This window comes from Urocitellus parryii, chromosome 11, assembly GCF_045843805.1.
Source record: "Urocitellus parryii isolate mUroPar1 chromosome 11, mUroPar1.hap1, whole genome shotgun sequence".
Taxonomy (NCBI): Eukaryota; Metazoa; Chordata; class Mammalia; order Rodentia; family Sciuridae; genus Urocitellus; species Urocitellus parryii.
This window is the reverse complement of record NC_135541.1, coordinates 30888709-30912228: the sequence shown is the minus strand read 5'-3', so window position 1 is coordinate 30912228 and position 23520 is coordinate 30888709. Positions and strand designations below refer to the sequence as shown.

The 23520-nt window shown below is 43.2% G+C and overlaps 1 protein-coding gene across 3 annotated transcripts; it reads left to right on the top strand.

The window, feature by feature from the left end:
* The first annotated feature begins 1621 nt into the window (after positions 1-1621).
* On the top strand, positions 1622-13816 carry LOC113189059 (cytochrome P450 4A11-like). Of its 3 annotated transcripts, XM_026397670.2 has the most exons (13): positions 1622-1810; positions 4313-4315; positions 5077-5218; positions 5875-5919; positions 6456-6583; positions 7573-7694; positions 8034-8188; positions 8630-8736; positions 8821-9011; positions 9113-9246; positions 10729-10793; positions 10926-11002; positions 13648-13816. In XM_026397670.2, exons 1-13 carry the CDS (start codon positions 1622-1624, stop codon positions 13814-13816), a joined length of 1527 nt encoding a protein of 508 aa, XP_026253455.1. The 3 variants fall into 3 exon arrangements, with proteins under 3 accessions (XP_026253455.1, XP_026253454.1, XP_077647575.1); XM_026397669.2 differs by lacking the exon at positions 4313-4315; XM_077791449.1 differs by lacking the exons at positions 4313-4315; positions 5077-5218; positions 5875-5919; positions 6456-6583.
* The last annotated feature ends 9704 nt before the right edge of the window (positions 13817-23520 follow it).

Genomic DNA, 23520 nt, shown 5'->3' with positions numbered 1-23520 from the left:
AACTGGGCCAAATGGTGGTTTCATTCCAAGTTTTCTGAGGGATCTCCATACTGCTTTCCAGAGTAGCTGCACCCATTTGCAGTCCCACCAGCAATGTATGAGTGTGCCTTTTCCCCCACACCCTTGCCAACATTTATTGTTACTTGTGTTCTTCATTGTTGCCCTTCTGACTAGAGTGAGATGAAATCTCAGTGTAGTTTTGATTTGCATTTCTCTAGTTGCTAGTGATGTCGAACATTTTTTCATATATTTGTTGATCGACAGAATTTCTTCTTCTGTGCAGTGTCTGATCAGTTCTTTGGTCCATTTATTGATTATAGCTAAGATGTTGGTTTCATAGAAGTGGAGTGTAAAACAGTGGTCACTACAGGCTAGGAAGGATGGGGGGAAGAGGGAAACTGAGGATGTCCCAGGTCACGGCTGAGAAGGCTTCTGTGATCTGTTCCAACACTCCCCTTGGCACCAAGACAAAAGGAAAGGAGTGTGAGGTCAGAGAGTGGTCAAGCATCCACGCTTGCAGTACATGAAGAACATGACCAAAAAGGCTCCTGCAGCAGAGGGGTTAAAAGCCAGTGGGAGGTGTGTAAAGGCAGAAGGAAACCCTACCTGCTCCAGAAAAGTAAAGATAGCATGGGATGGAGAACAGTCACGCTCAGTTCAAAGGAGGGGCACCAAAGAATTCATTGATAATGTGCCAAGGAAGGGAGAAGCTACAGGATAAGGCTTGTGAGATGAAGCTAAGACTTCTCCCATCAGAGGCAGTAGGAGCTGGCAAATGTGCCCAGAGCCCACATGAGCATGCTCAGCCCCCTCAAGAAGTGGCTGAATGCTTCATGGAGCAATGCAAGACACTCATTCACCACAGCCCTGGACACCAGGAAGCACTAGCTACCCAAAAGATAGATACTTTAGGTGCTCTGCAGTCTCACTGAGGGTCACTCACCATCTACTAAGAGAACTTGACATTGGTGAATCTAAAGCAAATTCGCAGGTGCCGAACTTCTTAAGTGAACTCCAGGAACTCTCTGCCGGGGCAGTAGAGCAGCAGTCAAAGCCATGACGTTTGGGAAGAGGCCCAGGACATGGAGACCCCCACTTTAGACAGTGCTTTAGCAGAATAGCCATTTTTGTATGATAATCTTGTTTGATATTTAAAAAAATAAAACTTTGTCAACGGAAAAGAGAAAGAAAAGATAAATGTTAAAGGAGACGGGAATGATAAGTACCCTTGTAGAATCAGTACACGCTGCATCCGTGTGCTTAAATATCACACTGTACTGTTACTGTGTACAAATAAAAAATAAACTCGCTTTCAAATTAAAAAGAGAAAAAAAACAGGGAAAGTGGTCAACAGATAAATGTATAAATAAATATTTATGAGTGAAAGGAAGAGGAGGAAAATAGTATACATATGACCCTTATCACTATCAGCTGACCAAAATTCCTGTCTTCCATGGTGGATTTTTCATATTAACCAGCTCTGGACTCTGAGGTCAAGCTCTGCCCTCTACTTTCTCCCTCCCACAGGTAGGAGGGATATATTTCCAGGCAGAGGCAGAGTAGGTCAGGTGGGTGTTCAGTGACACTAAGAAACAGCAAATAATCTAGAAGCTGCTGCACCATGAGCGTCTCTGCACTGAGCTTCTTCAGACTCCAGGGCGGCATCTTTGGGTTCCTCCAGCTGGCCTCCCTGCTCTGTCTGCTTCTGCTGCTGTTCAAGGCAGCCCAGTTCTACCTGCGCAGGCAATGGCTGCTCAAAGCTACCCAGCAGTTCCCATCCCCGCCCTCCCACTGGCTCTTTGGGCACAAGGTAGGAACAAGGAGGAAGGGGAATAGGAGGGCAGGGAGGCCAGAGCTCTCAGAGCCTAGTCAACAAGTCCACAGGGCAAAGCCTCTTGTGTGACCAGCAGACATGGCCTCCAGGGAACACCTAGCTCACCTCTCAGGTGAGCTCATCCCTCACAAGAATCCTGTAATGCTGTTAACTCAGCTCTGTCACATGCTCCTTCCCTATGCAGATCTGCCGTCTATCCTAGAAACTCTGTGGTTCCTTTCTGAGTCTCCTCTTCAGATTGAGCACCCTTAGTTCTCTCATCTATTCTCAAAGAATAAGGCTTCCCTGCCCTGGCCACTCAATGCTGTCCTCTGTACCTGGCCTGAGGTTGCCCGGGATCACAGACATTAGTATTATGGAATCTCTGCCCTGTGGAGTTCTTGGTGTATGGTGACAATGGACATGAATCTCAGAATGTGTCTGTCCACAAGAAAGTAGTCATTCCTCTGTGATGGGTGAATGATATCCAGAGGAGGGACAAACTGATTTGGTTTGCCTAAAACTAAGGAATTTTCCAGAATGGGTGATTTAGAGCTGAAACCCTAACAGTGGTATGAATGAATGAGGGAGACAGGATGACCGGCAATTGAGCAGTACTAATTTTTTACTTATTCATTAAACATGACCTGTTAACCTCTCCAATCTCCTCCCACACACCCTGACTGTGATATCCTTAGAACCAAGCCAATCATCCCCTCCCTGTACTACAAAGCCCTTCATAGCCTGGTATAGGTATGGAGTCACTAGGAGGAGAGAAAGGAGCAACTACTGGCAACCTTGGAGGTGAGGTACACAGAGCTACCACTTTCTATGAGGATGCCAAATAATTATCAGCATATGGGGAACCAAATATAGGAACCATTAGAATTGGCCATAGAGAAATACTCAGATTGATTATGCAAATTGCTATACCAAAAACTTCTAGATTATTTGTTGATTTTGAAACATTGTTAACTTTTGTTTGATGTAGGTGTAACCAACTGAATGATTTTTTTTTTCAGAACTAGCTGCTGATATGATGACCCATTAACGACTTCTCCAGGGAAATTTCCATTACACTGATACACGTTAGATTATTTGTAGACTTGACAAATAGATAATATCATTTACATAAATAATATTATAGTCCTGAGTTACCTTTCAACTTGCGTTAGCTAATAACAGTTATAGAAAAATATTTCTAGTCTTATAGAGATTGTCATTTATTAACTAGCTCTGCTACCTAAGTTAGGAACTTGAATGCTATGTGTAGTTAGGTTTGACCAATGACAGTACCCAGAGCAGCATTAGCATGCAGCAGACTACCTTGGGTACCAAGCAATCCAAATGAATGCATAACAGTGCTGAACAGAGTCCCCCAGGTCCCTGCAGGGGACACAGCCATATAACTGGAGGGTAATGGCTCTCACTAACCAGGCTCCATACTAGATTAAAGGACAAAAGAAGCTTCTATAAGGAAATGACAAAAGAATATAGAGTAGCCTTCTTCAGGAATTTAAGCAGGACAATTCTCAGTTCAAGTCAGGATTGACTGTCCCAGACTTACTCCACTAGAACATAAGCTACATGATAGCAGAAACTGTATTTGTTCACTGATTATCCCTAGCTCCAAGAAGGCAATTCATACAAAGTAAGTTCTCATCAAGAATGAATCCATTCTTCCTTCTACTTGTTCATATACTCACTTATTGACTGTAGAAAAAACTTTTGCACACCTCTACCTATCTCCCCCTTCTTTCTACTATCTCCCCCTTCTACTCCCCCAGTAGGTGAATCCTAAGAGCTTTCTGAAATGCTAGCCACACTTGAGAGGACTAGGTGGACCCTGTGGCTATATCATCACAATCAGATTTTCAGAAGAGGACTCAGCACACCACACAGACGTGACCTGTGGTAACATGGAGATTTGTCAGCACAGGAAGGGTAGCCCTGGTCACCATGTGAACCTCAGTTGCACAAAAGCAAGGAGTATTTCTGTTGGTTCATGGCTTTATCACAAGCTTCTAGAAAAGTCATGGAACACAGCAGGGCCTCAACAAATATTTGCCAGATGAACGAATGCAAGAGACTCAGAGGACTGGCAGCTCATAGTCTCTAGTTCTGTCCCTTATCCATGCTGGTACTTGGACTTCACTCAGTACCTCAATGCCCCAACCTTCTTTTTTTTTCCTTTTTCTTTTTCTTACATTAGCCCAAGATTATACCTGTCCCTGGTAACAAGAATTCTAATGAAGACTCACCCATTCATTCTTCCACATGAACTCACTGATTCCTTCATGCACTTATTCATTTCTTCAAAAATAAGACATAATTACCACCAGCCATGCTGTATGCTGGTCTCTGAAAACATGGAGATGACAGATATTGAAGCCAAATTTGTCAGCACAGGGCCTCGGATTAAAAGATTGAATTGAAATATGATAATAAATCGACACCCAAGAACTGTGGGAACACAGGGAAAGGACACTCTGGGGTCAGCAGGTTTGGTTTTCATGCAATCACGTGGGCATATCATCTAATATTGGTTTCCTCATTCTTCAGGATAAACCTAATGTTCCCTCCCTGACCTCAGGAATGCCTTAAACGTTGTATAATTGTACCAGGTTGATAGGGCTCTATTACAAAGAACCACAGACTGGGAACACATACAACAGAAATGTATTATCCAAGTTCATGGTGTTGACAAGGCTGTTTCCTTCATGGGCTCTGAAGAAGATTCTTATTGCTGACCTGAGTCTTTGGCCATATTCTCCCTATTTCCCTTCACATTGTCTTCTCTCTGCACATACTGCTGTATCCCAAATTCCTCTTTTTATAAGGACCACAGTCATGCTGAATGAGGGCCCAGCCCAATAAACTCACTTCACTTTGATTACCTCTATAAAAATCCTACATTCAACTAACATCACTTTTTGAGGTATTAAGGGTTAGCAATTTAATGTATGAAATTGTGAAGAACACAAACTATAATGAAAATGTGTGAAGGAGTTTTGTGCACCTTGGAGTCCATCCCTGAATATTATTTATCAAGTATTTACTGTATGTAAAGTTCTAAGGGAAGTTCTGAATGAGAGCCTATAGATAGGGAGACAGCAAGGGTCTGGACTAGAACACAGGTCCTCATAAATAGTCTGACTCTGATCTATCCAGCCCAACCTTCCCATAGCTGTTAAACCTTACATTCCTACTCCAAAAACGGAATTTTAAGGAAAACATATTGATTTTATTTCACTTGATGACAGACCCAAATGGACCAGGAACTGCAACTGCTGCTGAAATTGGTAGAGAAATTCCCAAGTGCCTGTCCTCGCTGGGTATGGGGAAGTAGGATCTTCTTCATGATTTACGATCCTGACTACATGAAGATGATTCTGGGGAGATCAGGTGAGAATGAAATCCCATCCCGTCAGCAGCAGCTCTTTTCTCCTGGGTACATACACTATGTCTATAAAGTTCCAGAAAAAAAAAAAAGTGGCAATTTAAATGTGTGAACCCTCTTCCAGCCCTTTACCCACGCCACAACCCAGACCAAAGGCAGCAATTATATATTATTCTGACTGCTGAATGTTTAATAAAACAGCTATGCAGCACCAAAATTGTTTTTCTTTTATTGCTTTTCAATTTTGTAAACCAAATTGACCTGATCTATAACACAAATTGCCCCAGATGTTAAAAATGAACCTTATATCCACAGTGACTATATCCCTCCCTGTCCTGTGTCATAGAAAGACTGACTACCCATTGTAGAAAAACCACAAGGCTCTGCTGTCTTCCTCCTTGTCATTAAGGTCATGTTCTACACTTCAAATCTTCATTACAGGGCAGGGGGGTGTTCAGTGACTCGTCTCCAGAGCCTACCTTCCTGAGCCCAACTGACTATCAGGGCAGAGACTGAAGGCTTGGGACCCAGTGGGAAGTGATCAACACACTGCTGACAGTCACCAAGAACTCATGGCAGACCATGCCTCAATCACACTTGCCTATAGGCTACCTTATTTGGTCACTGATACTTTTCTGAAAAGTCTTTCCTTTGCTTTCAGACCCCAAAACTAAAACTACTTCCAGATTCCTGGCTCCCTGGATTGGTATGTATATCTAAACCTAGTTTCCTCCCCAGTCACACTCAGAAAGATCTCTCTCTCTCTCTCTCTCTCTCTCTCTCTCTCTCTCTCTCTCTCTCTCTCTCTCTCTCTCTCTGATTCACAGAGAATAAGAGTTGATATAATATGATGACCCCTCCCTAAATCAAGCCTCATTTCTTTTCTTCTAACTAGAACCTCACCACTTCCTCATGCAGCTGAAAGCCCTCCTGAGGCTCAGCTCTTTTAACATTGCCTTCTAATTATCTCCAAATATTTTCAGTCTGATATTTATTTATGCCCCTCCCCACCCTGTTCTCAACTCCTTTAACAATTATCTCACAGCTGTTGTAATCACATCAGATACACCAGCCCAATTGGGAAATTCATTTTTCTGAAAAGTGCCAGTCATTACTGTCTTTGTTCAAAGAAGTTCTGCAATCTGGATCTTCTTCTCACACCATCTGTTTCTCTCAAATTGTCCAAGTCTCCCTCTGATCCTATTGACCACTCACTCATGCACACAACCATGTATGACCCAGGGTATGGCTTGCTCCTGTTGAATGGGCAGACGTGGTTCCAGCACCGCCGGATGTTGACCCCAGCCTTCCACTATGACATCCTGAAGCCCTACCTGGGAATCATGGCTGACTCTGTCAGAGTGATGCTGGTGAGTCTCTCTCTCTCTCTCTCTCTCTCTCTCTCTCTCTCTCTCTCTCTCTCTCTCTCTCTCATTTCCATTCATCCACTCACAGTACATATTCAGATTCCACAGCCATCAGTCACATGGAGAAATTCTCTGAGACCATTACTGTGAGGAGAGTTCCTCAAAAGTAGTTCACAGAGGACCCGTGTATTAGGATAGAGTCACACTTTCCTTATGGTGCAAGACAGAGAGCATCATAGCGGATATAGACTCCACCTCCCATTTCCAAGCCTTCGGCACAGTAGATTAGAGAAATAGTCAGTTGTATCAGACAGCAGGACTACCTATCCCTGGCTGGCCTGGGCAATGGCATCTTCAGTGGCAGGTGCACTTCCCAGGATACAATTCAGTCATGCTCTAGCCTGAGTGCCTAGGGCTTCTGTTTGGCCTTTGCATGGACTTGCATAATGCATGCACTGAAATGGACACCAGCTCCCACTTCTCACAAACACCCTATTATGTCATCACCTTTCACCAAAGCTGATGTTTTTATTACCTATATATGCTCAGCAGAAGTTTGTCAAAGGAAAAGGAATTGAAGTTCCTGAAGTAACATCCTCTCTCTTTAGGAGTCATAATGCTGCAAACTTTTATACCCTCAAATGGGATCTTCTTACTTGGCCCTCTGGACTAGCTCAGGTCTCAGAAAAGCAGGGTACTCCTCCCCTTTATTCTCCAAAAAAAATGTTTTCTGACTTAGCAAAAGACAATTTCATAATAACTTCTTCCTTAAATTCAAACCAAAGCAATACCATTATGAGAATATATATTTAACTTTATAATAAAAGTTTGTGACAAAATACAAATACTTGCTTTAGAGCCTGAACTTGCTTTCATACATCTGCTTCATGACATGAAGAAATTCCATCAGAATACTTAGACACCCAGAGGGCTGAGCCTTACAGAACATGCATTCTGAAAGGACTGAAATCAGTGTACCTTTACCACCTCAGAACAAGTGGGAGAAGCTTACCAACGAGGACTCATTTGAGATCTCTCAAGACATCTCTTTGATGACTCTGGACTCCATCATGAAGTGCGCCTTCAGTTATCAAGACAATGTTCAGCTGGACAGGTCAGTGACAAGCTTTCAGCTATAGGGTCCTTGTTCTTACCAAGTGGTGGGGACTCACCTGAGAGGCAGGTAGAAAGACTTGGAAGCTTACCTTCACAAAAAGACAGATTCTGACCCCAGCCCCAGGCCAAATTCTAATTCCTGAGCAAACTCAACCCTGTACCAGTCACAGAACCCTAATCCCAACACAGGTGGAAGTCTGACTGCTCATGCCACCTTCTAAAGTCCCATGTCTCGGTGTTGCCTGTCTCCACCGCATAGTAAATTTCATCTCAGAGTCCTTTCTACCTCTAGGTCAGACCTCCCTATCATCAGTCTGTTGTGCATGCTCTCCCTCAGGAATTCCCAGGCCTACATCAAGGCTATTAGTGACCTGAGCTACTTGATACCTTCTCGTGTGCGGAATGCCTTTCATCAGAATGACATCATCTATAGACTGACCTCTGCTGGTCGCTGGACCAACCATGCCTGCCAGATTGCCCATAAGCACACAGGTTTTGTCTTCTCCTACTGTTTCTCCTCCTTTACCAGGCTTAGCCCAAAGGAGCTGGGAATAACTCCTCAGGCACAGCCAGGTCTCCTGGTGCCCCTGAAGGACTTGGAACACATTCATGCTGGGTACTTCCCTAGTGCAAGTGTTGGGAGCCAAAATGTTAGGGGGTCAGGCAGCGTGGAAATGGTTGCTGATGCCCTCACATTGGTAATGTGAAATGAGACCCATTCCAGGAGCTCATGCAGAGTCTCCATGTGCTGTGCTCCTGAAAGCAGTGCTGACCTGCATCAAATGGTGCTGAACTCCCACTACTGGCCTACACACCTGCTCCCAAATGTATCTTGTGCTCTATAGGGCACCCAGATTGGGGAAGGTGGCACACATGGCTCCTGGTGGTTGCTATAGCCCTTGATTTTGTCTGGTAATTATTAACCTGAGACAGACCAAGTGATCAGGCAGAGGAAAGCTCAATTGAAGGATGAGGGAGAGCTGGAGAAGATCAAGAAGAAGAGGCACTTGGATTTCCTGGACATCCTCCTGTTTGCCAAAGTAAATGTGTGGGAAGAAGGCTGAGGGTTTGCCCAGGAGCAGAGGGAGGGACAAACCCTGCCTTCTCATCCATGGCCTCCCCAGATGGAGAATGGGAGCAGCCTGTCTGATGAGGACCTTCGTGCCGAGGTGGACACCTTCATGTTTGAGGGCCATGACACCACAGCCAGCGGTATCTCCTGGATCTTCTATGCTCTGGCCACACACCCTGAGCATCAGCAGAAGTGCAGGGAGGAGGTCCAGAGCCTCCTGGGGGATGGAGACTCCATCACCTGGTGAGTGAGAGCTCAAGAGGTGGGAGAGCCCTGCCTCTGGTAGGGACAAGGTGCTGGTCTTCCTGGGCCCTGCCTGCCCCTCAGGATGGCCTTCACCTCAGGGAAAACCTGGACCAGATGCCCTACACCACCATGTGCATCAAGGAGGCCCTGAGGATCTATCCACCAGTACCAACTATGGGCAGAAAACTCAGCAAACCTATCACCTTTCCTGATGGACGTTCCTTACCCAAAGGTATGAGCATCTCAGACTCAGTTCACCTAAGCTCTCCCCAGGGACAAGGGAGAATCTAAATCCCCATGTGCTTCAGCAGTTCTGAACCTATTTGTGTCTCCCTTTCCTTATAGTAATCATTTCTCATTTTTTAGTTAGAATGATGCATATAAAGTGGTGGCACCTACCTGGGCCACAAGAAAATTTAATAAAAATTAATTCCCCTCCAACATCAAAAGAACTTTTTATATCTAGGACATTGGCTTAAACCATCCCTAAGATCCCTTTCAATTTCCTTTTATTTTCACTGGAATAGAATCATGAGCTTCTTTTATTCTCCAGGGCTATCTATCACTCAATCACCTTTAGAGTCTACGGTTTCATGACTATAGTTACCTCCATTTGGATTACACTAATATTTTTTATTCCAACACTCCAGGTTTTGGTTCTTTTTTAAAAAAATTTTGCTTTAATTAGTTGTACATGACAGTAGAATGCATCTTGACACATTGTACACAAATGGAGCACAACTTTTCATTCCTCTGCCTATATAGGTTTTGATTCTTGATTCAACAATTACAGTGCACATGTACAATTTCTTTCTTCACTTTCAAATTTTTTTTGGAAATATCCTTTATATTTGATAGAATATATAAATAACTCTACTATGATACATGCAAAAGGGCACACGCATCAGTTAACACAATGATAACTCAACCCTCTGAACCTTTTCCACGTGGATATTCACAGCCTCCGGGTGTGGTTTCGGGACTTCAGCCCTAAAATTCTCATTTCATGAGAAGTGGGGAGGTTGGGGAAAGAACACGACAGGGATAGAGGTAGGCATAGTTCTTTCCTTGGGGCAAGGCAAATGAGTAAGATCAAGAATCTCATGTCAGGAGTCAGATATAGTTTCGTCTTTGAGGAGCCCTTAGGTAGATGGCAGAGACCAGCTGATGGCTACATCTGAGTCCCCTCTGATGGCAGAAGGACACCATTATCTCAACTACCATTGGGTCTGACCTCTTCCCTGACCCACCTTAGCTGAGTGATCATAGAAAGGTCACTTAGCCTCTCTGAGCCTCTGGTGCCTCATCTGAAAAATGAAGATAAAACCTCCCTGTCATTTGCATTTCACTGCTGCTCAGAGACTGTGAAATTGCCTCCAACTGGTAGGTGTTTGTGAATATCAAGTGAATTAGTTTATATTCTCCAAAGACTGATGGAAGGCATTTGATGAAGTGAGTGGTCACTTGAGTTACTACAAACTGTGAGCCTCTGATGTTTTCTTGCTTCTCTTTCCTGAATTGTAGTTTTCTGCTCCTCACCTGTGCTCAGGGACTTTGCCAAGCCCTCCCCCAGCTCCTTGTACTTGACTCATACTACTCAAAGGCATGATTTATGGCACCAGGCCTTTGGGGTTGGCAGGTCCCCTGCTGGCCAAGGGACCATAGCCCTTCATGGATTCAGTAGGTCTTCTCTTTATCTCCTATCTGCCTACAGGTATCTTTGTCACACTATCCATTTATGGCCTTCATCACAACCCGAAGGTGTGGCCAAACCCAGAGGTATGGAGGTTCTGAGGGAAGGAAAGGGAATAATCTCTGAGGATACCTCCTCCTGCTCCTATTTCTGGGCACTCTGTCCCCTCATGGGTTGGAAGCAGGGCTTGACCCTCACCTATTCTGTTCTCTCCACAGGAGTTTGACCCTTTCCGATTTGCACCCGGTTCTACTCGACACAGCCATTCATTCCTGCCTTTTTCAGGGGGATCTAGGTGAGCTGTCCTGTGTTGGTGGTGGGATAAGGAAAGAGAAGTCTCTGGGCACAAACCTGATGTTTGTGGTCCCTTCACTGCCATGTAGCAGCTCTAGATATGCCCTTTTAGATGGTGGATGAAACAAAGAAGACTTAGGTGGGTATATCTGTGCCCAAAAGCAGGTTGCATTTCAAGTTATGCCACAGAGACATTGGCCCACTGTCCTTCCTAAGGGCCAAATTTCAGCATCAGTGTGTTTTGGTGTTTTCCACACATTAGGGGTATGATTATGAATTAGGAAAGCTCATGTAAACTTAAATTCAGTTTTATGCCCCTTAATTTTGGTCCTTATTATATAGAGTCGTCTCCCCCACATAGTCTCAACTCTGCCCACCACCCTTTTTGTTCAAGTCACTAATCCTTGGACCACTGAAGCAAATGATGAGTGGATTTGGGTTTGTTTTCTGTAAGCATGGCATATGCCAACTGTGCAGATACTTTAAAGGTTACTGTTGCCCTTTGAAAACAGTTTACAGTGATGGGCATTCTCTCCACATTTGCAGTCTCTCCCAACATGATTTTTGATTGCATGTGAATGTTCATGTTCCTCTAGTAGCTTTCCAAGTTGTAAAAACTTGAAAAACCAAGTGAGAACTTACCTTAAAATTATACTTAAAGCACATATAGTCCAACTTCAGACAAAAAGGATAAAAATGAGGACAATAAATTGCCTTGGAGGAAAAATCCACTATTTTGTATATGGCATATTGCTTGAAAGTCACCTGATATGTACAATATAGAACCTTGAAGGAACCATGAAGCTGGGTAAGCATACTCCAAAGGGCTGCTGTGGCCATCCACAAACACTCAAGAATTGTCTTCTGGAATATACTTTGCCATACACCTTGTAAATATTACTAGAAACAAAGATTTTTTTTCTGATTCATGATTATGTGAATTCTTCAAATGCGTATCAGCTTTAGAACAGGCTTTCAGCAACTTGATAATTCACATTGGTTTTTCCAAATTTTGATTTTTTTGGCTACTTCTTTCTTCCTAGACATTGGCTACAAATAATGTTGCTGACACGAAGGGATAGGAAAGTCTAGATATATCATTTTCTAGGTAGAACTAACATTTATTTTCAGTGTCATCTACTGAGTGCTTTTCAATTTCTTTAACTTAATTCACATATAAAGATTGAAAAGATATATTTCCCTGCACCAAGTCCTATGCTTAGAGATGGAAACACAGAGATATAGAATACCACTGCTGGTTCAGAACAAAAGCAGAAACCGGTGGTACAGAATCAGATACCTATACCCAAGATGGGCATCTTTCCCTCCTTCCATTTTTTCACTCACTCACCACTCATTGAACAACTGTGGAATGTCCTCGAAACTGTCAAAGGCTCTGGAGTGTGGTGTGTCCTTGAATAAAACACTAGGGTGACTTGGAGAGAGAGAGGTGAAGGCCAACTGGTCATTGGCCTAAGCCTAGAAGATGTGTAGGCAGAGTTGGAGGGAGGACATCCTGAAGAACATGATCTGAGCTTAGAACGGGACTGGACAGACAAGAAGCAAGCAAGAAATCAGCCCATAAAGGGTAGAGAAAAGCCAAGGTATTTGGACAGTGTCCTAACTGCACAGAGCACATGTTTAGTATCTGGGTTGGGTTTTTGCTTCACTACAGAAGGAGAGGAGCCAGGGACACAACACAGGCCCAGGAAAGGAGATACAGATATGACTAGTAGGGACATTTCCAGAATGGAATTAAAAGGCAACCAACACTGGTAGAATGAGGGGTATGAGAGAGGTAGGAGCCTCACCACTGAGACACGGATATGGCTGCAGCTTAAGGATACTAAACCTGATGAATCCTCCAGGATTTTCTCCACAGACATGTGTCTCCCCTTTCAGGAATAGGTACTCTTTCTCCCATTGATGGTGAAATTCTATGGGAATTCTATATTTTGGATGTGAGGTGTTCCCAAAAGCTCATGTGTGAAACAATGCAAGAACATTCAGAGATGAAATGAGTGGGTTATGAAAGCATTAATCCAATCAGTGAATTAGTTTCCTGATAGAGATTAACTGAGTGGTAACTGAAGGTGGTCGCCCCCACTTATCATCCCTAAAACTGTTTTTTCTGGTCTTTTAGTCACAACTTTGAAAAAAACTGACTAAAACAGTGGGTATGGTGGAACTGGTGGTCCCAGGACACTTTATTCTTTAGGATCCCTGTCTACTGCACACTCCCTGAGAGTGTGGCCCACTGCTCCCCATGCAGCCCTGAACAGTGGTATCCACAACTGGGGAACCAGAAACTATTAGTGAAGGGAGTGAACTAACCGATGATTAGCTGTTTAAAAGATTCATGTGATGAGACTCTGCCTTAGAGTTCTGGCACTATCCTAATAGACTTCATGTCAATGAGAGCAGAAGTAGGGTCAGGGCTGGTTCTGAAACAGTGGTAGGCTGTGTCAAGGTCAAGAGAGTGTAAGCCAGGCTGGGGGAAGATGCATTAGGGGCCTATAAGGAAAACCACTCTTCTGGTCCCATGAGAGAAGGCCCTGCTTTGGGCTGGGGCTCAAGGGCCAATGCCTTGCCAGCTCACAATGGAACCTGAGGCCACTTTTTATACCTTGTCCCTACCTGGCCCAGGAACTGCATCGGGAAGCAATTTGCCATGAATGAAATGAAGGTGGCCGTGGCCCTTACCCTGCTTCGCTTTGAGCTGCTGCCGGATTCCACCAAAGTCCCCTTCCCCGTGCAACGTATTGTGTTAAAGTCCAAGAATGGGTTCCACCTGCATCTCAGGAAGCTCCACTAATGCTGGTAGGGACAAGGCCCGATCTTTGCACCTACTGCCTGCCCTTCTATCTTCTTGTTACCTGTTTTTGCCCTCCCGTATGTCTACCTTTCTGTATCGCACCTGCCTGCAGTCTCTCTATCTGTTTGTTTGCCTACCTGTCTCCTACCACATCTCTGTGCACCTAACCTCTGGCCACCTGCTGGCCCTCTTCTATCTCTTCCCTTTGTGCTGCCTGTCTGTACCTGTGCTATCTTCCTATTTTGTTATAATGAACTATCACCACTATAATGACTTAAAACAACCCATGTTTATAGTCTTACAGCTCTGGAGATCAGATGTCTGAAATGGATTTCCCTGGACAAAAAACAAGCTGTTGCAGAATTTCTCAGGGACAAGCCCTGTTCACCATCTGCCAGCTTGGCTTTCAAGGCCTCCTGATGGATGGATAGGTCCACCTCCCAGGGATCATCTCCTGTACTTGAAATTGACAAATTTCATGTTAACCCTAACTAAAACATTTTTCACAGTTACATCTGGACTAGCATTTAATTGAATAAGTGAGTAATTCAGCCTTGTCAAGTTGAATCATAGGCATCACATTTTATCCTGGCAAGTTGTCATTGAAATACATCCCCACAAACTTACTTAATCAGAAAATAAAGATTTGCTCTGTAACCAAATCCCTCTAAGAGTGTTTATAGCCCTCAGGGATATAACAAAGTCATACTTCTGCCAACTACCCAGCATAGTATTAAAAATACACTATCATTCCCCACCCCAAGTACAATAATAAAAAGTCAGAGTTGTCCCAGGGCTGGAATCCCTGAGGGCAGCCCCTGCAAGGGGGAAGTGTAGAAATGTGGAAGGAAGTAAAGCTGCAGTGGAGACCCCAGGGATTAAGAAATGCCAGAAATGTGAGACATTGTCCCACCAAAATTGCAGGAATTGAGCAGAGACAAGCCAACAGAGAAGCCATGTGGGTTGCAACCAGCAAAGACAAGGGGGCAGAGCTACACAAGCCTTTTAGAGAGAATATCACAAAGCCATGTGCTCCAGATGCTGGATATGAAACTACAGGACTTGTTTGTCCAGCTGGATTTTAGTCTTGCTCTGGTCCCATCCTTCTTTCTATACACCTATTTTTCTGAATGGGACTATTGACTCTGTACCTTTATTTTTATTTTTTCTTTTTAGATATATATATATGATAGTAGAGAATATTTTGACATGTATCTATACATAGAGTATAACTTATTCTAATTAGGATCCCATTCTTGTGGTTGTATGTGGTGTGGAGATTCATTGTGGTGTATTCATATATGAACATAGGAAAGCTATGGCAAATTCATCCCACTGTCTTTCCTCCATACCTTTACATAGCGGATACTTGTAAGTTGCTCTTGATTTTTTTTATAGGAACTCAAACTTCGAGATTGCCCTAAGTTTCAGAAAACACTTCGGACTTGAACTTTTAGACACTCTTAGAACTGTTGAGACTATGGAAACTCTTGGAAATGAACTAAATGTATTTTCCATTGTGAGATGGTCATGAACTTTTGGAGATCAAGAGCAGAATTCTATATTTTGGATGTGAGGTGTTCCCAAAAGCTCATGTGTGAAATAATGCAAGAACATTCAGAGGTGAAATGAGTGAGTTATGAAAGCATTAATCCAATCAGTGAATTAATTTCCTGATAGAGATTAACTGAGTGGTAACTGAAGGTGGTCGCCCCCACTTATCATCCCTAAAACTATTTTTTCTGATCTTTAAGTCACAACTTTGAAAAAAAACTGACTAAAACAGTGGGTATGGTGGAACTGGTGGTCCCAGGACACTTTATTCTTTAGGATCCCTGTCTACTGCATAGGAAATTGTGGTAGAAGGCCAGGACCTCTCAGGAACACAGTGTCACCAGCCAGGTTCCAAGTGCAGGGAAGGGAGGAGGCTACCCATGTAGGCCCTGGGGCTTCCCTCCCTCCTTCTGCACACCCTCAACAGTTCTGCCACAGTGCCAGCTCCAATCCCACAGTCATTGCTCTAAGTCCAAGTCACCTCTCCTCACACCTAGGTTAATTCAACAATGCCAACTGCTTCTAGTTGGCACCTGACCCCAAACATCTCTCTTCCCTTAAGCCAGAGAATTTCTTTCTCAACTTGGAAAGGTTTTTTATAATAGTAATATCTGCTTGTTGTGCAACAGAGAAACCAAGGGATAAAGGCTGAGCCGGCTGCCTGCGTGGTGCACCTGCTTTGGTTTTGATTGCTATGCAACATAAGTAAAATTCCTGCCCTGCCCACAGAACTGATTAGTCTCCAAGTGTTTATTTTGACTCCTGGGGTGCCCAGGACCCCAAATATTTCTAACAATGATTCCCCCTGACTCTGACACTCAGTGACTTTGAAAAATATCATTTAACATCTCTGGGCATTAGTTCTTTTGACTGTAAAATAAGATTAGTTAACATCTGATAAACTGAGACCCAGATATGCTTTGCAAACATAGAGGAGACATTCTGGAAACCTTCATGCACGCCAGCACTGTGCAGGGCACAGAGGTGAAGGGACCTCACCTTCTCAGACTCACTTCTGCCTATCATTCCAGGGAGAAGTGGAGGTACACAACGTCCCCAGCCAAAAAGAAACATGAAAGTTCTGTGCCTTCCTTCAGCAAGGAAAAAGAGCAAAACATTTAGGTTTCAAAGGCATATGTCTGGAATATTCAGTCTTTGTGGACAGTTAAATGTAAGTGAGAAACATAAAATGGCATCACTGTTGAACTCAATTTTATGAAAATTCTGAAAGAAGGTACTGGGGTAACCTACCCACAGGAGTACCTGTTCCAAGCTGCCACCTCAGGATCCATGGCCTCGTCTCTGCTTTTTTTTTCTGTGTAAACTGGAACAGGAAGCATGCAGGAATATTAAGAAATAGCAACTTCTATTTTAAAATAAGGCATCCAAACTGAACCACGTCTGATTACAATGATGATCCAACCAGTCCTAAGTTTTCCTCACTCCCTCTCTCGCTCATACATCAAATCAGGAAGTATTTGGGGAGCATCATCATCAATAAGCAGTCTCTGCATGCTCTGGGAAGCATAAGGACATGTGATGCTCAGTGACAACCTTCCATAAGCCTTTGGTGTGGAGTGTATGGATATTGGAAGATAGGGAAATGTTTACTTGTAAGTAAACATTGACATGAGATCAAAATTAGACCAAGAGCAAAATGGGAGCCCTGGGGAGAGCAGGCTTCCAAGGGATTCTTTCTGAAATATTTTTGGTGTTTTACTCTGAATTCTGTACTTTGGATTTGAACTTTGGGCATCATAAAGAAGTGAGAGTGAGGATGTTAAGAAGAAAATGGCTTCATCCCTTGCTCTCCATGATTTTGCTGGTGATTTGACCCTGAATGTTTCTAAGACATCTGCTCACACTTCACATGTAATTCTATCTTCTGCTTTTTTCACTGTCTTGTAAGCATTGGTCATATAATGCTATGTTCTCCATAAGGATTATTTTAAATGACTATGTACATCTAGCCATGTGGTTGGCCCTCACAGGAGCTTCCCTGGGTACAGAGTCTTGCCTTTGTGCCAACATGTGGAGAAGATGATCTGTCGTGTCTTCCTGCTACTTGGAAACACTGGATGAAACAGGATAGGCCAGAAATGCTCCCTGCAAAGTTGGGGCATGCTGTAGGACTGCATCCCCAGCTAATCAATGCCTCCTTCACATTAAGGTCAACAGCAAAAATCTCTGGATTCAGACTGCCTGGGTTAGAATCCTGGCTGCACCTCTGACCAGATGGTTGATCCTGGGCAAGTAGCTAACCCCTTTCTTCCTTAGGTTTCCTGCCTATGATATGAGATGATTTGAGGTTTGAGGGGTTTTGTTTATTTGTTTGTTTGTTTTGTTGTTTTTGTTTTTGTTTTGTTTTTTCTATTCTTATGATTGCTTGTGAAAGATATCTGATAAAGATTTGATCATTGCCCTAAACATAGAATGTTCACTACTCTAAGAACGCTGGGATGGAAAATAATCTCAAAATGAGGGCAAAGCTGAGTGGATTGGAATATAAATAGTTACATGCTCCTCTGCCCTTGGTTTCTGACAGAGTTCAGGATTCAGGTAAGAAATAAAGGAGCTCTGGCCTCAGGGGTTGACTAATGTATCACCTGTCAAAATATAAGACAACGAAGGAGGGTGTTGGAAAAAAGCATTTGGGTGGGTAAGGGGTCAGGCCAGGAGAAAACTTGCAGCCCCTGTTTATGGCCTGAAATATTTTTTTGTGTTTTACTTTCTGAATTCTGCCTGATGGATTTGACCTTAAAGAATCATGAAATTAAGAGAGTGAGATTCTTAAAGATGAGCATGTCCCCATCTGTTGTTCTTGCTTTGCTGGTGACTGACCTTCCCTAATGCACTTCCTCCCAGATAAACTATTCCTCCTTTACCGTCCCATTGTATTTTAATTTTCTCCTTCCCTGGTGGCCATCTCATTCCTCCAGCATAGCCTCATCATATTTTACTGTACCAATGTCATTCCCTGCCTTTGCCCACTAGACTGAGAGGTCAGGAAATATTTGTTGAATTTGTTGAGAGAAAGAATGAGATGTCCTATGGGGTAAGTCAAAAGGGATTATTATCCAACTCTGCAAAAGAAATCACAGGACTCAGAGAAGGTAAGTGGCTGGCTACATACGTAATGAGGTTGACGTGGGCCTGGAGCCTCCTGAATCAAAGTCCAGTGCTCCACAGTCACCCTGGGTCACAGTGTGTAGTGGATAGGGCAACCCCCAGCAGGGGCAGGCAGTTTGGGAGTCCAGTAGGAAATAATTGTAATGTTACCACCCACTGTTCAGATATTTTCCTCTGAACACTTCAGTGTATCTCTTTAGAATAATTTTTTATCATCACTAAAATCATGTCAGTAGTACAAGCAATCATGGACTGAACAGTTGATGAATTACACTATGAATTTCTTGAAGTCTGGGTTCATGTTTCTTCTCTTAGTATCCCTGCTCCACCACTAGGATATTGCCTAGCACATAATCGGTGCCTAACAAATATTTGTAAGTAATATGGAGACGGGAAAGTGAGTGTGTTCGCGGTCATTGCCTCTGTCAGCTGATAAGACTTTGACTTCACTGTTTTCCCAAGGTAAATCTTTCAGAGGAATCAACTCTGGATTCAGATCAAGCTCTGTCCTGACCCTTCTCCCTCCCACTGGTGGTAAAGGTAATCCTCCCAGGACTTAGGTGGGGTTACTTAGAGGGTTCAGTGATACTGAGGGATCGTCAGTCGTCTAAAAGCTGTTGCTTCACAAGCATCTCTGTGCTGAGCCTCACCAAACTCTCAAAATGTATCTCTGGATTCCTCCAAGTGGCCTTTATGCTGGGCCTACTTCTTCTGCTGTACAAGGCAGCCCAGCAGTACACGTTGCAGGCAGTGGCTGCTCATAGCCCTCAAGCAGTTCCCATTCCTGCCCTCTTTGGGCACAAGGTAGGAAGCAGGAGGAAGTGGAGTAGAAGGGCAGGCAGGTTCAGCCCACAGAGACTGGCCAGCAAGTCCACAGGACAAAGCCTCTGTGGAACACAGCGTAAAGCTTCTGAGAAACACCCAGATATCCTCTCAGGCTAGGCTCATCCCTGTGAAAGGAAGCTCATTCCCTCACAAGAATCCCATCCTGCTGTTATTCAGCTTTATTACTGTTACCTGCCCAGGCAGCCTTGTGCTGGGAAACTATGGTTGGTCTTTCCTGAGTCTGCTGTTTCTGCTGAGCATCCCTAGCTCCCTCAGCTTTCACATGTGAGGCTTCAAGAGTAGAACAAGCAAATCTTTTATAATTCTAAATATCTGTAGTAGTCAGGTTTTTGTTGCTGTGACAAAATAACTGAGAAAATCAGCTTAAAGGGGAAAATATTTATTTGGACATATGGTTTCAGAGATTTCAGTCCATAATCACTTGATCCCATCACTTTAGGCCTTTAGTGAGACAAAACATTATTACATATGAAATCCTATGCTAAGTGTGTAAATAGATAAAAGATACTGTCCCTGCCTCCAAGAGCTTGGAATCACAAAGTAGGGTGTGCAGAATCAGATACCTACCTTTAGACAGACATCATTCCTTCATTCTTTCACTGGCTCAATATTTTTGATAACCAGTTTGTGGAATATTCTATGTCTCTGGCACTGTTCAAGGCCCTGGACTACAGTATGTCTTGAATGAAACACCCATGGAGACTTTGAGGCCTGGAAGATAGAGCCAACAGGCCACTGATATTGGCCTGATCCTTGAAGATACAAAGGCAGAAGTGAAGGGAAGATATCCTCAGTGACCTCAACAGCTTGAACTGAGCTTGGAAATGGATTTCAGGTAAGAGGTAGTCAAGGCAGCAGCCCACAGAGGGTATGCAGGGAGCTAAGGCATTTAGACACTGTCCTACCTGATGAAGGGCAGGGCAAGTCTAGTGTAGAGGTGGGGAGTCAGGGATACCAAAGAAGTCCAGGCGAGGGGACTGAAGTTGGCAAGGATGGACATTTCTGGAGTAGAATTAGAAGATTACAGATGCTAATGAACTGAATAGGCCAGAGGAGCAACTGAAAGGTGAGAGAAGGTGGCTTCTAGGATCCCTCCCAGTTTCAGAGTCTTAGTCCATAGAAGGCTGGCTCCATTCCTTGGCCCTCAAGATGAGGCAGAACCTCACGGTAGAAGAGGGTGACAGGGAAGCAGCTCACATGATGATCAGAAAGCAAACAGAGAGATCTCCACTTGCCATATACAAATATATACCCCAAAGTCATGTGGTCCAATGCCCCACCTGCCATCAGTTACCACCCAGTTAATCCCATCGGGTGATTAATTCACTGACTGGGCTAAGATTCTCACCACCCAATCATTCCCCTGCTGAACCCTCTCACATTGTCTTACATGTGAGCTCTTGGGAGACACCTCACATCCAAAACATAACACTACCCTTCCATCCACAAAGTTTCCCCGTGCCCTTCTAATGTCCCTTTCTTACCCACCTTATCCTATTTCTGATAATCTGAGTCCTTCTGTGTCCTTCTAATGGTGATCTGGGAGTGTGGGCCACCCTCTTCAGGGTACTAACAAATGGCCTCCACACCGAGGAACCAGAAACTATGAGTGAAGGGAGTGAATGAACCAAGGACTAACTCTAAAGGTTCATGTCATTGGACTCTGTCCTTTAGAATTTGGATACTATCCTAACAATTTCATTCCTCCAAGAGCAGAATTAGGGCTAGGGCTTGTCCTGAAACAATGATAGTTTTTGCCAAAGGTCAGGAGAGTATGAGCTAAGGTTTGGGTTAGATATATGTGTGACCTATAAGGAAGAGTAAGACAGGCCCCAACAAGGAGGGCCCTGAATGTCCAGCTCTGGGCTGGGTGGCTCAGGAGCCAGTCAGTGCCTGTCTGAATAAGATCTGAATAAGGTAATATCTCAGAATAAGGTCTGAGGTCACTTACCATGTCATTGTCCCTTCCTGGCCTAGGAACTGCATTGGGAAACAACTTGACATTAATGAGCTGAAGATGGTTGTGGCCCTGACCTTGCTCCACTTTGAGTTGCTGCCAGATCCTACCAGGGTCACCTTCCCCATCTTTTGAGTTGCATTGAGGTCCAAGAATGGGATCCACCTGCATCTGAGGAAGCTCCAATAATCCTTTTGAGTACAAAGACAGCTCTTTGGGCCTGCTGCCAGCAACTCTATCTTGTCACCTGCTTCTGTTACCAACCTGTCTGCCCACATCTTGCCTTCTATCTGCTCACCTGCCCTTCTTACCCCCTTCAGGCTATCCTTCCTCCTTCCTCCTGTCTATCTGTTCTTCTGTCTTTCACCTTCCTCCAGGCTTCCTACCTGCTTTTTTTATCTACCTCTCTCCTACCTGCTTATCTCTGACTGTCCCCCTAACCCCTGATCACCTGTTGCTCTCCAGCCTGACTGCACCTCTCTGTATGTAATTGCAGAGTTGAGACCATTTACACTGTTATTTCAGATAGATGTTTATTATTTACTGTCACTTTTATTTATTTATAATGTTAAATGTGATCCTAATTATCATTTGCTTAACTACTCTGCTAATTAAATGCATTATTCCAAGTCCTTCTGGACTTTAGGGTTTCTGTTAAGAAGTAATATGTTACTCTGGTTACCTTTTAAATGTGACCTGACCTTTCTCTCTTGAAGCTTTCAAAATCCTATCCTCATTCTTTATATTTAGCAATTTAATTACAGTGTGTTATGGAGTAATTCTTTTTTGTGATGTCGTCTCTTTGGCCACCTTTTCTTCAGGGTCTGAGATTCTGAATTCTACTTTAATTTGAATTTTTATTTGATTTACAAAGTCTTTTATTTCCAGGACTTCAGTTTGTTTCTTTCTCAGAATCTCTCTTTATAGAAATGCTTTAGCTCATCTTGTATTTTCTCCAAATGCTGCCTATATTAGGATGTTCATCTCATTCCCAAGGTCTGGAAACTACTAAAAGATTAGCAATGCCTGTATTTCTGTTCCTTCCATTTCATCTTCCTTTCCATTCTTCAGGGCCCAAAACAGGCAAACATGGCAGAAGTGTGTGGTGGAGGAAAGCAGCTGGGGACATGGCACCAGGAAGGAGAGAGAGAGAGAGAGAGAGAGAGAGAGAGAGAGAGAGAGAGAGAGAGATCCCCTCACAGATAAAATCACAGATAAAATATAAACCCTAAGGACATGCTCCCACTGACGCACCTCCTCCAATCTCACCCCACCCAGCCACAGTCACTATTGGTTGATCCCTATCAGGGGATTAAATCACTAATTGAGTTAATGCCCCAATGACTCAATAATTTTACCTTTAAACTTCCTGCATTGTCTCACACATGACCTTTTGGCGGATGCCTAATATCTAAACCATAACACTGCCTGAATATTCAAAACTGGCCACCTTTTCTTCAGGGTCTGAGATTCTGAATTCTACTTCAATCGATTGGTGAGACTTTAATTTGAATTTTTATTTGATTTACAGAGTCTTTTATCTCTAGGACTTCTGTTTGTTTCTTTCTCAGAATCTTTCTTTATTGAAATGCTTTACCTCATCTTGTGTTTTCTCCTTTTATTCATTTCTTATATCTTTAAATTTATTAATCATTTTAGCAATAAATTTTTAAAACTCCTTTTCCAGGATTTCATCTACTTCATTATCTCTGGAGTCAGTTATTGGAGGGTTATAAATTTTTGGAGACATCTAGTTGGCATGTTTCATCATGTTTTCTGAGGTCCTGTATTTGTACATCTGTTGAGATGGATTCTTCTATCTGTTTTATGTGAGGTTTGTTAGTGAATAATTATCTCTGGGCTAGAGACATAGCCTCGCCTCACCACATCTGGTCAGAGTAATAAAAATTATTAAGTTCAACCAATAGTACCACATTGAGAGGAAAGAATAACAGCCAGAAAAAAATAGTAATTAAAGATCAAACTGCATATCAGCATTTGCTTAAAAATTATTACCAATGATCTCTATGACTCTATTAACAAAAGAGAAAAATGTGTGGGAAATAAAATAGAATAGGTTGAGAATATTAAGCTCTAATGATAATACACTAAATTGAATTGGAAGAAGGGATTAAAATGAGGAAAAGAGAAAGGAAAAAGAAAAGGCTGGGGAAGGGAAGAAAGAAGATAAAATGAGAAAAGAAAGAAGAATGAAAGA

What these genes read in the sequence shown, in the direction of transcription:
- LOC113189059 (XM_026397670.2), top strand. Translation starts at nt 1,622, where the DNA reads ATGAGCGTCTCTGCACTGAGCTTCTTCAGACTCCAGGGCGGCATCTTT. An exon ending in ACATCCTCCTGTTTGCCAAA is followed by an intron (nt 8,737 to 8,820) that starts GTAAATGTGTGG and finishes TGGCCTCCCCAG; the next exon opens with ATGGAGAATGGGAGCAGCCT. An exon ending in AGGTGTGGCCAAACCCAGAG is followed by an intron (nt 10,794 to 10,925) that starts GTATGGAGGTTC and finishes TTCTCTCCACAG; the next exon opens with GAGTTTGACCCTTTCCGATT.